This window comes from Cucurbita pepo, chromosome LG07 (genome assembly GCF_002806865.2).
Source record: "Cucurbita pepo subsp. pepo cultivar mu-cu-16 chromosome LG07, ASM280686v2, whole genome shotgun sequence".
NCBI lineage: Eukaryota > Viridiplantae > Streptophyta > Magnoliopsida > Cucurbitales > Cucurbitaceae > Cucurbita > Cucurbita pepo.
In genome coordinates this window covers 8,707,369-8,724,582 of record NC_036644.1, presented here as the reverse complement: position 1 = coordinate 8,724,582, position 17,214 = coordinate 8,707,369, and the positions used below count along the sequence as shown (strand labels likewise).

General features: G+C 35.1%; 2 protein-coding genes and 1 long non-coding RNA gene across 4 annotated transcripts; 2 read left to right on the top strand and 1 right to left on the bottom strand.

The window, feature by feature from the left end:
- Positions 1-622: 622 nt before the first annotated feature.
- LOC111798913 (ankyrin-1) lies at positions 623-7,815 on the top strand (the record flags this gene model as incomplete). Its single annotated transcript, XM_023682262.1, is given in 13 exon segments — positions 623-716; positions 862-924; positions 1,016-1,186; positions 1,706-1,837; positions 2,341-2,480; positions 2,992-3,078; positions 3,264-3,389; positions 4,204-4,356; positions 5,034-5,102; positions 5,835-5,936; positions 6,871-7,041; positions 7,135-7,214; positions 7,508-7,815. Coding segments are annotated over 13 exon segments (1,380 nt in total). The 3' UTR covers positions 7,563-7,815.
- Positions 7,816-9,161: 1,346 nt separating this feature from the next.
- LOC111799113 (PRA1 family protein F3-like) lies at positions 9,162-10,704 on the top strand. 2 transcript variants are annotated; one of them, XM_023682517.1, is made up of 2 exons: positions 9,162-10,025; positions 10,507-10,704. In XM_023682517.1, exon 1 carries the CDS (start codon positions 9,372-9,374, stop codon positions 10,020-10,022), a length of 651 nt encoding a protein of 216 aa, XP_023538285.1. In that variant the 5' UTR covers positions 9,162-9,371; the 3' UTR covers positions 10,023-10,025; positions 10,507-10,704. The 2 variants fall into 2 exon arrangements, with proteins under 2 accessions (XP_023538285.1, XP_023538284.1); XM_023682516.1 differs by having other exon boundaries at positions 10,149-10,702.
- Positions 10,705-15,038: 4,334 nt separating this feature from the next.
- Positions 15,039-15,560, bottom strand: LOC111798135. Its single transcript, XR_002815655.1, has 2 exons — positions 15,471-15,560; positions 15,039-15,376 (listed from the first exon to the last, which is right to left on the bottom strand). It is a non-coding gene; the product is annotated as an uncharacterized LOC111798135 (long non-coding RNA).
- Positions 15,561-17,214: the final 1,654 nt, after the last annotated feature.

Below are 17,214 nucleotides of genomic sequence, written 5' to 3'. Positions count from 1 at the left end.
TGTTAGCTCTGATACCATGTTAGACGAACACGACTCTCCACGATAAAATATGATATTGTCCACTTTGAGCAAAACCTCTCATGACTTTGCTTTGGGCTTCCCAAAATACGTCATATCAATAGATACAGTATTTATTGATTATAAACTCATGATCAATCCCCAAATTAACCGACGACGTATGACTTTCATCCAACATATTTTCCACAATTAAAATGTTTAGAGGTAATTTATAAGGTATTGAAAGATGTTTTTCGTCTATATATTGATGGTAAAAATGTTTAAATTTTTTTTATAAAGAAAAATAATCTTAATGCTATTTTTAAAATTTTAGACGTATTTTTTAATTTTTATAAAAAATTAAGAGTATTATTAAAATAAAATATTAAATTTTTTATTTTTGAGATAATTACAAAATTGGATTTTCTTTTTATTAATTAAGCGTTAAATAAAAATGTCAAACCTTCCAATTTTGTAATATTTAATCCAATAATTGATTAATTTAACTAAAAAAAAAAAATAATATTTCTACCATCTTCTTCGTCTACACTGCGGCACTGGTTTTAGGGTTTAAACCGACACTTTCTTCCTCTAGGGTTTTAGGAACCAGTCTCACAACTCCATTTTCTCCTTCTCCTTCTTCTTCTTCCTCTAGGGTTTCGGAACAAGTCTCACAAAACCTTCCTCCATGGCGCCCGATGCTTCAGACGCCCTCGCAGGTTCTTCTTCCACTTTCCTCTGTATCATTCTTCCCATTTTCATTTTCATTTTTTTTTTTTGTTGTTGTTGTTGTTGTTGTTGTTGTTGTTGTTGTTGTTTATATCCTTACTAGTTATGTGATGCAAATTCGCGGATTGTATTCAGCGAGGCAGACAGTGCAACAATTTCTCAACGCCTCTCGCATTGGAAACATTGATCTCTTGAAGAGTAAGTTTCTGCTTAATCAGCTTGAATTTGGTTACTTTTTTCGTGTAAATTTTGTCGATCTCTTATGGAATGCTTTGGTGTGTTCGAGTAGATTTGGCTGCTAGGCTTGATGAAGGGAAGGGACTGGCGGGAACTGTGGCTGACATTAAGGATGCTAATAAGCGAGGTGCACTTCATTTTGCGGCAAGAGAGGGAAAGACTGAGGTCTGCAAGTATCTGTTAGAAGAATTGAAGCTCGACGTTGATACAAGAGACGAAGATGGTAAGTTATCGTTTCTTATTTATTTGCTGGGGGAATTTGGATTAAAAAATATGGGGAATTTATGTTAAGGAATCACGACTCTCCACAATAGTATGATATTGTCCACTTTGAGCATAAGCTCACATGGTTTTGCTTTGAGCTTCCCAAAAGCCTCACCAATGAAGATGTATTATATCGTAGTATTTTTCACCGAGTTTATATCCATTTTGAATTATATCGTAGTTGAAGTATGAGGGCATTCTGGAAAATACTTATGAGATTATATTGTCCATACAAAGAGCTCTATTTACCAATTCTGAGATTAAGATTTCACAAATGGTACTCCTTAATATCATAATTTACATTTGTCAGATACATGCAGCATGCAGGCTGAGAAAGACTGTTTAGCATGAAAAGAGGAATTTGATGTTGTAAAAGCTTTCTCTTAACAAGCATAGTGTTTTTATTGATTTTATGTCTCTCCCATGGTTATTTTTTTCAAGCACAATTATGTTCGACATCATTTGGATTTTTTTACAGGTGAAACTCCACTCATTCATGCTGCTCGACAAGGACACGCTGATACTGCAAGATACCTTATTGAGTGTGGTGCTAATCCTGCTATAGCAAGTGACTTGGGGGCCACAGCTCTTCATCATTCTGCAGGCATTGGTAAATTCACTTTTTTTATATTCTTTTTTTTTTCTTCTGGCGCTCCTGCAGGTAGTAGGTGTTAGGATTCTGATTATGGGCATTTTGATTTGAGTAAGCAATGGTTCCTGTAATAAAAAAAAATGTATTTGAGTAACAGTAGAGTTTCTTTCTGGAACCAAGTTCTGAATCATTTTACATCTAATTCTTAGGTCGTCTGGGTATCAGAAAGGAACTATTTTGTCTTTATCATTAAACATCTTACATCTAGAACATGTATCATGTGGCGTTGCTTAGTTTCTTAACTACTTACAAGTGTCTGTTATAAGATATGAAATTCTCCCGTTGCTTTCTTGTAGAGGGGTGAGAGTTAATGGTATTGGTGGGAAGGATGGGAGAATGTTTAGCCAAACTAAATATTGGGGTTGGCAAATCTTTGCGCCATGCTTAAAAGAGATTGAAATGATCAGGGCTAATTTTGCAGAAAAATGTATAACTTTTATTAATTCTGATTTCTAATGCAGGAGATATTGAGCTGCTAAAGTTTTTACTTTCAAGAGTTACTGATGTTAATTCCCAGAGTGATGCGGGTACCCCTTTGATTTGGGCCGCTGGTCATGCCCAACAGGAAGCTGTAAAGCTGCTCCTTGAACACCACGCTAATGTATATATGCTCACAAGTTCATCTCCAGTCTGATATTTCTTATTCTTAAACATATAATTGATTGAAATATCTTGTGTACTCAAGGTTGTTTATTTGTTTGAGTTCTTTTAATTGGCAAGTTTCTCTTATGGAAATGTTGCTTAGTGGAAATTTTGCGTTTTAACTTTGGGATGATATTCATAGAACAAGATTTGTAAAGTTTATTCTTTCTTTAAGATTTCTCTATGAATTAATCTCCATTTGTGGGAAGTTATAATGATTTAGCTGTAGAGGAGTGTTGGTTCGTCATTAACAAAATCCAGAGGTTTTTAATGTGTCTTTGTCATTGATCGTGGTTTAGCTCCAGCTACAAACATATTCTAATTTATTGTTTCAGCTTCTCTTTCATTTTACTTTTACTAGTTTGTCATGTCTGATTTTTTCGATAACACGTTTTAAAACATTTATATGTGGATGATTTTTTCCCTTTATGTTCCCACTGATGCCATAAACATTTTCTAATGCCTTTCAGCCCAATGCTGAAACTGACGATGATATTACCCCCCTATTGTCAGCAGTGGCTGCTGGTTCTCTGGCTTGCTTGGATTTGTTAATTCAGGTTTTGTTTCTGTTGACCTGTGCCTTCTTTTCTCTCTCTCTTTCTTTTTTCTGTCTTATTCGGCCATATACCAATGATATTTGATCAAATTCTAATTACTTGAAGCTGTAGTGCGTAAATGATGAACATTTTGCTTCGTCTAGTAGAATTTTGACATTTTTGCATCCTTTGCACTCAATCTACAGGCAGGTGCAAAAGTAAATATTAGTGCTGGTGGAGCAACTCCTCTTCATATTGCTGCTGATAGTGGGAACCTTGAGATTATAAAGAGTTTGTTACAAGCTGGGGCCGATCCTAATGCCACTGATGAGGTAGTGTGGAGCATAGTTCATGACAAAGTTCTACAGCATTGAACTCTCAGTTATTACTCTTTAAAAGAGAATGTCTTGTTCTTACCCTTTATTTTGTTGAATTATGTGATGGGATATCAGTGCATCATCTTTTTCTTCTACTTAGTTCTTTTTTAGATAAAACATCTTTTCATTGATAAAATCGAAGTTGTTGAAAAATCGTAGTAGAAAATACAGTGGAATTTATAGACCTTCTCAAAAGGGAGCTTACAAAAACACATCCCAACTTTAGGTAATTACTAAGGTAGTAGAGATACCAAAAAAATTTAAGTTATCAATCTATCATATCTTACTCTTTCCTGCAAGAAATTGAAACTTTTCATTGATATTTGAGAAATCATTACAGTAAATAAAAAGAAATATTTGCTATGAGAAAATAGAAACAAATGGTAGCTTACTTCTAGTAGTTCAAGATCAAATCAACTAGTAACAGGCAAATATTATTTGATGTGCCCCTCGTGGTGAAATTATGCAATTTCAGTTGAAATTGATATTAAAATCTTTCACCGTGTCAATACACCCCATTTTTAAGATTAGATCAATAAGTGCTTGTTAAGCTTCTTGTGCTGGTTGAGAATATGTACTCGATTCGTTTTGAACTCTAGAGTGTCTATATCAACTTTTACATCAGCTAAAAGCTCTATGTAGATTTCTGTTTTGATCTCTATAGTTTCTTTGTTTGCTCTTTATGGTTGTTTGTTTGCCATAAAAAAATGAAAATTTTGAATTAAAGAAAACCTCTTCCAAGCATAAAATTGTTATTGTTGTATTGTAGGATGTGCTAAGGCCAATTCAGGTTGCAGCAGCTAGAGGTAGTCGGGCAGCTGTTGAGATTCTTCTTCCCTTGACTTCAGCAATTAAGACAATTCCTAATTGGACCGCTGATGGAATACTTGAGTATATGCAGAATGAAACCATGAAAGATCAGGTATGATCTTGAAATTCTATTTTAGCTGTCTAACTAGTAGATATGTTATTTTAGAACTCAAGGACACATTTGTAAAACCTATAGAACAGATCCTATTCAAGTAAAGATTGAAACTAGTAGATGGGTTATTTGTGGCATCTTTATTTTTTCCATCAGCATTTATAGTCTTCAAAAGCTCTTTGCCGTCACTATCAAATTATATACAGTTTATGTTGGTCTCTGCTCCGATATGAACCTTCAGGTTGCCGCATCCCTTGAATAGTCATCTCTTGGTATGTAGTTTGTCTCTCTTTACAGGGATAGAACTTTTATCAGAACAAGAAAATTGTTTGAAATAAAGGGAAGAAGGTGAGTCATATACTAAAGATAAGCCAAATGCTGCGAAATGAAATAGCTGAAAATGCATTTTTGATCATTTGTTGTTGGATCACAAATTAGACTCTCTAACAGAAAATTAAATAGTAAAGATATCTGAACTTTGAAACGGAGAGCGAAATGATAAGAATATTACTGTAAATGAGGGGAACACACAACTTTCACCCTTCAAGTTGGAATAGAGTAGCAGTGTGAGTGTATTAACTACTTTCTATCAATTGCGGTGTTTGCGTCTGCTTGTTTATTGTTTCTTGTATCTCATAGCTGCTTCGTATCCTAACTGCAAGGGCTAAATTTTGTAGGTGACCAGAAATCTGGAGGATGTTAGTATACATAAAGACTCCACATCACGAGTTCAGGATTTGCCCGAGGTGTGTTTATAACCCTCTTGATCAGCTTATTTTTTGGTTATGTATCTGTCCAAAGTTTTCATAGGGATCCATAGAACATTCCAACGTGATTGATAAGTGATGATGATGATGATGATGATGAAAATTCTATGGGTAATTAAAATGGTAACTTGCAATTTGTCTTCCATGTCATTCAACATATTGGTTGGGAATTTTTTTTTTTAAATTTTTGAGAGAGAAACAACTATAATTTCATTGTTGGGAAAGGAAGTTTGAATGTTTGTTCAAGTGTTCAACCTATCACAGCTGTGAACCTTAGAGCGAATTAAGCATTAAATGGAAACCTTTAGATGAATCATTGGACAGTTTGTGTATTGTGTTGTACTTTGTAGGACGCCAATGTAAAGGCAAATTATTTATGTTTATGCATTATTTAAAATATCCGTGTCGTAATGAGGTTTTGGAATTACGTGTCAACACAGGATATTTACCAAACTTTGATGTGGTGCTTTGAATTATATTCAAATTAGTCATAATGGCTTGATTTTGTCCCTGGTAGCTTCATGAAATAGATGCTGCTTCATTCTTTCCCATAACAATCAACTTTTTCGTCAAATTTTTTTAGAATGAGAATGCTTATCCAGAGCTTGCTTATGAAGCACACTGACTAAAATGATGTTTACAAGTGGTAATATGGTTCTTTATTGCGCCTGCTGCTTTTGAGTCTAACGCCAAATGGTACGTAACTACTAGGTGTCGCCTGAAGCAAAGAAGAAAGCCGCAGAGGCCAAATCTAGAGGGGATGATGCTTTCAATACAAAGGATTTTCATACAGCGGTTGATGCCTATACACAGGTTGATCTTTGCCTGTTTCTGTGTCCTGTTTTGTATATTTCACTTGTAAAATTGCAGGCTTATTTTATGAACTCCTACAATCTGCTTGTTTTTAAGACATGCCAACCTCTCGCTACCAACCTAAACATGTCTCTACTAACCTAAAAAAGTGTAACAGCCTAGATCCACCACTAGCAGATATTGTCCTCTTTGGGCTTTTTTTTTCGGGCTTCCCCTCAAGGCTTTAAAACGCGTCTACCAGGAAAAGGTTTCCACACCCTTATAAATGGTGGTTTGTTCTCCTCCCCAACCAATGTGGGGACATCACAATCCACCCCCCTCCGGGGCAAGCGTCCTCGCTGGCACACTTTCCTTCCTCCAATCAATGTGGGACCACCCCCAAATCCACCCCCTTTGGGGTCCAGTGTCCTTACTGGCACACCGCCTCGTGTTTATGGAAACAACGAGAAGGTTGGCACATCGTCCGGTGTCTAACTCTGGTACCATTTGTAACAGCTCTGATATTGTCCTTTTTGGGCTTTCCCTTTCGGGCTTCCCCTCAACGCATTTCCACGCCCTTATAAATAGTGGTTTGTTCTCCTCCCCAACCAACGTGGGACATCACAAAAAGAATGAGAGAGATATATTAAATGCCAACCTCTCATTCTTCTTCTTTTTTATTTTAATTATTTATTATCATTTATTTATTATTATTTTAAATAATTGATAGATGCTAGCGAGCTAGGGGCAGTACCAATTTTCATTTGATACCAATGACTACTGGCTTGGGAGGGAGTTGTTAGATCTTTTTGGATAGAATTAAGCTTCTTACGGTGTGGCTTTTTTTATAACTGCAGTGTCTGCTTCATAGATTGAAGTTATGAGATGTTTGCAGAGACTCAATTGTAAAGTATGACTGATGCTACTGGACTACTATAACGATGTTATTTTGTAGGCAATCGACCTGGATCCAACTGATGGTACGTTATTTTCCAACCGAAGTCTTTGTTGGATAAGGTTAGGTCAAGCCGAGCATGCCCTAGCAGATGCAAAGGCCTGCAGAGCATTGAAGCCAGATTGGCCGAAAGCTTGCTATCGAGAAGGTGCAGCGTTACGTTTGTTGCAGGCAAGTCTTCAGTTTTACAGTGAATCATTTCGTGAGTATCGAATTAGAAGACTTCTCTTATTATGCCATTGAAGTCACTGGTCATTATTGCAGAGGTTTGAAGAAGCAGCAAACTCATTCTACGAGGGCGTTCAGCTCGATCCCAACAATATGGCATTAGTTGATGCTTTCAGGTTCTCATTAACCCTGAATCTGTTATGCTTCTCTTCTTTTGGTAGTTCTTACAGTAAAATCAGTCAGTTTCATTCAAAATCATCATTTAATATAACTACAAAATGGAAAGACTTAATGATAACATCGATATGCTTTTCGGGTTAATATATGCTTCCTCCAATCTGTTTGAAGATGTTCTTAGAACCTCTTAGACGTAGGGAAGCTTTAATTGTAGCACGTATGCTCGTGTTCGCAGGAGTTTTCGAGGTGTTACGCTTTATAATCCATCCCAATATATTCGTTTTCTTTGCAGGGAAGCAGTTGAAGCTGGGAGAAAGTTTCATGGCACAGATAAACAAAAATCATAATCCAGCATCTATGGCTGATTCTAGAGATGATCGGATCTTGGTGGTGGTGAGAATCCAATTTTCTTCCCTGTAATTTATGTCTTTTTTGGGGTTTTTGGAGGTGTTAGATACAATAATCAAAGTGTTAGATTTTGATAGAGAAGTTGAGGTGTGGCATTCATGATGAGCAAACCCTCTTTAGAATAACTTAAAACCAATGTTTATCCTTCTATTTATTTGGTATTAGGTATTAGTATCGACGCTCTCAACGTAACTTAATTGGTTAAGACATATATTCTCAATATTTTATATTAGTGAACACGAAACAAAAAAAACAAATTATAGTTTAACGTTGTATACAAGTTTATATAGATATAGAAATGTTCTGTAACTTTGTGACTTATTTCTAGTTTGTGAAATATAGTTATAGAATCATTTAGTATTTAGAAAAATATATTAGTTAGGGAATATATCTTAAATATTCGTAATCGGTTAAATTTGATTAGTAGTATATTTTATTTTATTATCAAGATTTAGTTAATTTATATTTTCATTATTGGTAGGTATTAGTTGGTATCTGGTATCTATTTAAATGTTGTGAATATCAATGAAGATTAAACTTTCATTGAACCTTCGATCCCAATTTTATTTTTCATTTTTAAATCTGTGAATCTGTGTTCTTTATTGAGTAATAATATTTTCACATCTATTCATACTTTTGAGTAGTAGATATTGTGTCATAGATTAGAATTAATTAAATTACAAATTTGTTTATAGACTGAAAATTAAAATTTATTCGGAGCTTTTATCAATTATGGATATTATTTATGAGGTTTTATGGAATTATAATATATATTTTTTTTTATCAAATTTACTAAATTTTTGGATAATTTAAAATTTAATATTATTTATTTATTTATTTATTTTTAATGAAACAGCCCCTATCGATTATTGTCATGTTAATATTTAAAAATACTATTTTGCTAATTATACCTCTAAATATTCTATTTTAAATCATAAAATTTAAAATGTTTTTGGAATCCATTTTTTATTTATTTAATTTTGTTAAATAATTATAATAAATTAGGGTGAACATGTTTTTAAATGTTTACTTCGTCAGATTCAATTATTTATTTTTTATGATAGTTTGGATTAAAAATATAGAAATTTCTTAACCCTTAAAATAAATCAATGTGATAATTCAATAAAATTCTTTTTTTATTGACAATAATATATTTTTTTTCATGATAAAACGAATGATAGGTATTATTTTTTATAATAAAAGTTAAAACTCATTTTTGTTTTAATTTTACGAAGTCAAATTGACAAAAAAAAAAAAATATATATATATATATATAAATTATTGTACTTCTTTGAACTTTGTTTTTATTACAATACTTTGAATTTTATTATAATTTAATTCACATGTAAATTATCTAAATAGATAATTAATAAAAATGAATATTTAATTTTGACAAAATATTTTAAGATTAAATTAGTTATAAAAATTAGAGAGATAAAAAACAGTTTTTTCAACCAATTATTATTTAACAAAATTAAGAAATTTTCTANATATATATATATATATATATATATATATATATATATATATTCCCCGTCTTCTTCCTCGGAATAGTCTCTGCAAAAGAAAGTAAACTGATTCAGAAACAGAACAGAACTCCATTTCCATCGCTCCATTCTTCAGATCCAACGCCCAATTTCTTCCCCACAAAACTAAAACCCATTTTCCCTTTCGCCCCAACAAATTCTTCCCCCGAAAAACCCTTAGATCCGTGCAAATTTCACTCTAAAACCCTCGATTTTCCTTCAATGTCACGGGTCAAATTCGCCGCCGTCTACGGCACCGTGCCCTCTCCGCCCGCCGCCACATTCCCCACCAATTCCGGTGGAGCTCCTCCATCTTTCCCCTCCAGTTCCTCCTTTCTCGAACACGCTAAAACCACCACGCAATCCCTAATCGCCAAACAGCGGCCATGGCGAGAGCTCCTCGATTTCTCCGCCTTCTCTCTCCCTTTAAGCTCCGATGACGCTATGGCGAGAATCCGCCAGAACGTGAACTACTTTCATGTCAATTACGCCATGGTGAATGTCGTCATCGTCTTCTTCAGCTTATTCTGGCATCCGACTTCGTTCTTCGTTATCTTGCTCGTCTTCGTCGCTTGGTTGTTCTTCTACTTCCTCCGCGATCAGCCTCTCGTTCTCTTCAACCAAACGTTCGATGATAAAGTTGTTTTGGGGGTTTTGAGCATTTTTACAATCATCGCTCTTGTTTCTACTGATGTGGGATCGAATGTTTTGGGAGCCCTAACAACAGGGACCGTCGTTGTTGCGTTGCACGCGGCGTTTCGGAGTACGGCGGATCAATTTCTCGATTTGGAGACTGCTACACAAGGGGGATTGCTGTCGGCTGCGGGAAATCAGCAACAACAACAACAACAACGAGGCTACACTCGGATTTGATGGGTACGTCTCAATTTCTCGAACTTCAATGAAAATTGGATTGAATTCCTTATTGCTTGCTTGCTAGGATTCATCTTGTCAATTGGAATCTGGTTTATTCAAGATGCATAATCAATGCATTTGTAGGGTTTATGTCAAATTGCTGTTCTTCCTGGCTGGGATTGTTGTGACATTAGAGATCCTTGATGGGATTGTTGGATTGAATTCCTTATTGCTTGCTTGCTTGGATTCATCTTGTCAACTGGAATCTGGTTTATTCAAGATGCATAGTCAATGCATTTGTAGGGTTTATGTCAAATTCCTGTTCTTCCTGGCTTGGATTGTTGTGACATTAGAGATTCTTGAGCTAGGATTAGATGATACTGGTATGTCAAATTGCTGTTCTTCCTGGCTTGGATTGTTGTGACACTAGAGATTCTTGAGCTAGGATTAGATGATCCTGGTATTTAATTTCCATGGCTTGATTTGTATATTTGGGATGCAGGGGTTTCTTGAATTTGGTGTTCATTTTCTGAATTTGGTGGAAGAGTTCTTCATGCTTTTGCCTGTTTTTTTCATACGCATATGTAAATTATTCAATGATCAACAGTGGCTCACCTCGCTCACTTGAACATTTAGCAGGAGGAGCTATGATTTGCCTTTGTTCTATAATCTTGTGCTTGCATCGTTTGATTTGATCTTCTCTGAATTTGTGTTTATGATTTCAATGGCTTGATTTGATAGTGTTCTAACATTAGATATATGATATGTATCTCGATATAAACCCGTCGGTCTCATCGATGAATCTCTTAAAACAAAGTTCGTAGGCAACCAAATCATATATGAGTACGTACCTCTACTCTTGGAGTTACCATACTCCTCCTTCATTGTTATACGGTGCTAAACTAAACGACAATAGCGTAGCTTCTAGCGTAAAAGAGTGGCCCTTTCTTTTGTGGTACGAGTCGTGCTATTTGAATAGCCTTCAATCATCGTAGCCGAGCTCTACTAGGTTCGAGAGAGATAAAGACCCTTTTCTAAATTAGAACCGGGCCCAAAATGTCAAAGTAGAAAGTTAACTCTTTTCGGATCTCCACTAGTTTTGAGAGAGATAGGGACCCTTCCCTAAACCATAATCGAGCCCAAAATGCTAAGTAGAAAGTAGAATTTGACTCTTTTCGGATCTCCACTACTTTCGAGAGAGATACCGACTATTTCCTAAACTAGAATTGGGCCTAAAATGCCAAAGTAGAAAGTAGAAAGTTAACTCTTTTCGGATCTCCACTAGTTTTTTGAGAGAGATAGGGACCCTTCCCTAAACTAGAATTGAGGCCAAAATGCCAAGTAGAAAGAAGAATTTAACTCTTTTCGGATCTCCACTAGTTTCGAGAGAGATAATGACCCTTTCCTAAACCAGAATCCGGTCTAAAATTCCAAAGTAGATAGTAGAAAATTAACTCTTGTCGGATATCCACTAGTTTCGAGAGAGATAAGGACCCTTTCCTAAACCAGAATCGAGCTCAAAATCCCAAAGTAGATAGAACTCTTTTCGGATCTCTACTAGTTCCGAGAAAGATAAGGACCCTTTCCTAAACCAGAATCGGGCACAAAATATACCAAAGTAGAAAGTAGAATATATGCAATTTAAAAGCTCAATTAGCTAACACCTTTTGAATAATTTAGGGTTAGCTAGAGGAATCCTGGATTCATACTTTCAGGTTCAAAACTTGAGCTAAAATTTCCTCATCTCCCAGACATTTGGGTTTTTTTATGACCCATTAAATCTAATTATTTAATTTTTTTTTTTTTTTAAATTAAAGTTCATATAGTTCCTCCCATTATTATTTTTTATTTTCACTTTAAAAAGTCCGACTAATTACAAAAATTACTTTTTTGTCTTTAAATTTTTATTAAAAATTAAATTATTTTCTTTAAAAAATAGAAACTTAGTTTTAGCTGTCTTAGTTCACATTAACAAGAGTACACGCAAACGAAAGAGAATAATAATAATAATAATTATTGCTTATAGGGGTTTCTCTTCTCATCTTAATAATTATAAATAATTATAAGATTAAATTATCATTTTGGTCTTATAATTTTGTTTTCATTTTATTTTAACCGTTGAATTTTAGTTTTCAGGTTTCTATTTTTAGTTATTGTTAATTTTTTAAACAAATATTTTTTTTATTGGTTTTCTTTCTATTAATTTAAAAATATCCTTTTTTACATGAAATTATTAATATTATTTTACGAATAATAAATTCTCTAATTTAAAATTTACATTTAAAAGCACAGAAACTAATAATAAAATCTGAAGTTAAAGATGAGAGTTGTATGTTGACTTAATTATATAATTCCATTTGAAATAAATTCTTCAATAGTAGATGCATCTATTGTGTTCTATAATGACGTCATCGGGAGGAAATTTTAACATCAGCACTTCTTTTCATTGATTAAACTAAAAGAAGTTCGAGTAATTGTCAACTTCTCCCTACCCAAGGTTATATATGCTAAGCCGTTGTTATCTTTCTCTTGCTTGCTTATATAACGTCTCTTTCTAAAATCTCTCTCTCTTCTCGTTTTCTAAAACCTTCTTTTAAAACCGAGGCTAGAGGCTCAATCATACGATCTCTCTCTCTTCTCGTTTTCTAAAACCTTCTTTTAAAACCGAGACTAGAGGCTCAATCATACGTCGCTTGGCCGTAGGCGACGCAAGAACAAATTGGCTTAGCTCACTTATCGTTGGAAAGTGAGTGCCGCACAATCCCTAGTCTGCCTTCGAAAGTGCGATTGTGTTAAATGTTATATTTAAAGGTTTTTTTTTTCCCTGCCTAGATAAGTCGAACAATCATTTCTTATCAAACAAATACAAAAAAATAATCGAACAATCATTTCTCATCAAACAAATACAAAAAAATAATCATATATTGAAAATGTTTCTAACCCACCAAGTTCTTCCTTTATAGGTATGTGAGTCTCCCTAGAACGAACCTACCATAGAAGTAAGTGAAGTTGGTGATCCGTATAATAGAAAACTTTCTCCCTGTATTTAATTATGTCTCTAATAAAGTTATAATAATAAATCGTGGTTCAAAAACTTGTTAAACACAAAGATAAATATCAAACCACTAAATGATTTTAGATGAAACATCAACATCTAGCTGAAGGGAATATGTTCAGGTGGCACGTGCGGATCATCAAGTGGGAAGTGTCTCCCACTGTGCTTTTTTCATTATCCAAATGCTGCCATCACTAACACAGCTCCTAATTACATAACAACAACAACAATCTGTTTCTAAACAGATGCATTGGATTTTTGTTTTCCTTGCCTGAACTCTCTTTTCATCTATTCTTCATCTATACAGCCTATGGATGTAAGTTTGTTCAGATACAGTTCGGTTTTCTAAGATATTGAGCTGAACCGAGTCGTTTCGGTTTTTTACATTGCTTTTCCCTATTGACTGGCCATGGCTGTCCATGTGTGAACGAAGGTTTTAAGTTAGTTTGTGTTGGTTTTGCCTTGTCGTCGAATCAATCGAACTCATCAGTTTGATGTCATATATTAGAGAGATCAAACTAAAACAAACTAAATAGTAGTTAGGAATGAAGTCAATTGGGTTCGACATCACTTTGCTGATTAGGTTCGTTGAGTTTCTTTTTTCTTCTATGGGTATCCCACATCGATCGGAGAGGAGAACGAACTATTCTTTATAAGGGGTATGGAAACCTCTCCTTAGTAGATGCGTTTTAAAAACTTTGAGGGGGAAGCCCGAAAGAAAAAATCAAAAGAAAACAATACCCGCTAGCGGTGGACTTGGACTTAAACTTGGGCTGTTACATCTATGGATATCGAGTAAACACTATCAACCATCTTCTATCAGGTCATTTTCTCAAATCAAAATCCAGAGGATTCCAAGACTATATGGATCATATGAGAGAATATGACATCAAGATCCAAAGAACATACATACTATCAAAACAGCTTCAGAAAAACTTATCTGTATCAATCGTAGACTCTTTGAACTTCCTGTACAGAATTTTCTTTGATTCAGCCATCTCATCTCGGCAACGAGGAAATACTTGCCTTCCTTAAGTTTTCCCACGTTCGTAATATTCTCCTCTTTCATTTCTTCCAACCTGCATGGGCAAAAACTTCCCCAATATGGAAATGAATCACTTCCTCATCACTCAGAAGCAACTCATTACTCGCATCGTCTAGATTATTGTTTGTTTCCTAAAGAAAGTAGCTGTAACAGCCTAAGCCCACCGCCAGTAGATATTGTCTTCTTTAAACTTTTCCTTTTGGGTTTCCACTCAAGGTTTTTAAAGCATCTACTGGGGAGAGGTTTCCACACCATTATGAAGAATGCTTCATTCTCCTCCTCAACCGATGTGGGATCTTACAATCCACTCCCTTCAGGGCCAACATCCTTCCTGTCACTCGTTCCCTTCTTCAATCGACGTGGGACCCCCAAATCAACCTCCATTCGGGGCCCAACGTCCTTGCTGGCACACCGCCTCGTGTCCACCCCCCTTCAAGCTCAGTCTCCTCGCTGGCACGTCGCTCGACGTCTAGCTCTAATACCATTTGTAGCAGGCCAAATCCACCGCTAGTAGATATTGTCATCTTTGAGCTTTCCCTTTCGAGTTTTCTCTCAAGGTTTCTAAAACGTGTCTACTAGGGAGAGATTTCTACAGCCTTACAAAGAATGCTACGTTCTCCTCCCGATCCGACGTGGGATCTCCCAATAGCCACCAAAGGTGAGTTCCCTATGACTTTTACAAAAACCAAAAGTGTGTGTTGGTTACAAAAATTCTCATGGTATTTGATTACATAACCAAAAGTGATCTTGAAAATTCCCCTTGAAATAAAGCTCCTAGTAAACAGAGTTGCAAGGAAAATTGCAGGAAACACAAGGTTGAAGTATTGATTAATCGCTTCACCAACTAAAGTCTCCCAAATACCACCAAAAAGTAAAAAGCTGGGGAAGAAAATAAACTTGCAGAAGAACAAAGCAAGCAAGAAAACATTGAACAAATCAAAAGCGAGCTAATCAATCCTTTGAAGAATTTATATCTCGTGATATCCCATCCATATGGCTTTTTTCTTTATCTAGTCAAAAAGATAATCAAGATTCCAGAAACAACTCAGTCGAAAATTTCAACAATTCAACACGAGAAACTCTAATTTTGTTCATATCACATCGAAACTCAAAACTCATCGGAAATTCGAAAATCGCGTCTAAAATCAAAGAGCAAAAGAAGATCAAATCATCGAATACTCAAATTCCTATGCAATCCATACCTCCGCGATTCTAATCTCGTCTTGAAGCTCGTGGAACCGATTGTTCAACCTCCGTTTCAGATCCTCCGCCCTGTGCACATTAACGAGAACGCCATGGTCAAAAGAAATGGAAAATGATAAGGAAATTTGTGCTTCAAAACTAGTTTGATTAGGGTTTTGTTTACCTGCTGCAAGCTCGAACAGTCGATCGCCCCTGGTAAAAAGGAGGAGAAAGCGAAGGGGAAAGAAGGGTTTGACCGGTCAACAGATTCGAATCTCTAACTCTTAATTTATTTCCCAATTTTATTTATTTTGATTTTAATATTAATCCGATAAATAAACAACATGGTCGGTACGTACTTTTAAAAACTAAAACATGGATCGTTCATAGGCATCCGACTAACTCGAAAATATAGTTACAATCCAATATGATGTTTGTAACCCTAAAACATAACGACCCACATCCACTACTAGCAGATATTGTCTTCTTTGGATTTTCCTTTTCGGGCTTCCCCTCAAGGCTTTAAAACGCGTATGAGGCTTCTACACCTTTATAAATGGTGGTTTGTTCTACTCCTCAATCGACGTAGGACCTCACAATCCATCCCCTTCGGGGCCTAGCGTCCTCTCTGACACTCTTTCCTTCCTCCAATTAATGTGGGACCGCCCCCAAATCCACCTCCCTTTGGGGCCAGCGTCCTTACTAGCACACCTCCTCGTGTCTACCCCCTTCAGGGAACAACGAGAAGGCTAGCACAACGTCCTTACTGGCACACTGCCTCGAGTCTTCCCACCTTCGGGGAACAACGAGAAGGCTGGCACAACGTCCTTACTGTCATACCGTCCGGTGTCTAGCTCTAATATCATTTGCAACGGCCCAGATCCACCGCTAGCAGATATTGTCCTCTTTGAGTTTTCCATTTCAAGCTTCCTCTCAAAGCTTTAAAACGCGTATGGTAAAGTAAGGTTTCCACACCCTTATAAATGGTGGTGGTTTGTTCTCCTCCCCAACCAACGTGAGACATCACAAAATATTTAATGTTTGTAACCCGAAAACAAAGGATTGAGTTGGAATTAAGAATATTTAACGTTTGTAACCCGAAAACAGAGGATTAAGTTAGACTATGAATATTTGATGTTTATAACCCGAAAACAAAGAATTGAGTTGGAATTAAGAATATATAACGTTTATAACCCGAAAACAGAGAGTTGAGTTAGATTATGAATATTTGACTTCTGTAACTCGAAAGCTTAAATTAGAATTAAAAATATTTAACATTTATAACCCGAAAATAGAGGGCAGAGTTGGAACATATCCATAAAATATCCAGTCATACTATAACTTATAACTAATATTTTAATCAATTAAATTATCAACAATAAATTTTTTTATTAAGCTAAAATTTAACATAAATACCCATTAAACTATTTTCTTAGTAATTAAATACAAAATAAAATAAACAAAAACTAAATATTTTCCTCCCATTAAAAAAAAAAATCTAAAAATTCCTCAATTTATACAAAATAAAATTATTTTATTTTATTTATTTATCTTTTTTAAAAAAANATTAAATACAAAATAAAATAAACAAAAACTAAATATTTTCCTCCCATTAAAAAAAAAAATCTAAAAATTCCTCAATTTATACAAAATAAAATTATTTTATTTTATTTATTTATCTTTTTTTAAAAAATAAAGAAAATAATATTTAAAATCCCAAAAAATGAGAAATTTCCCAAATTTGTAAATAGAGTTCTTCTTAGATAAGAGGGTCAGAAATCATTGACGGCGCGATTTATCCACTCCTCTCTACAACTAAGCCCCAACTCGAACACTCAACTCACTCTCCAACTCACTTTTCCCTCAAAACAATGCACAAATCCACTGAATAGTGCTTGCCTNCTCTCCAACTCACTTTTCCCTCAAAA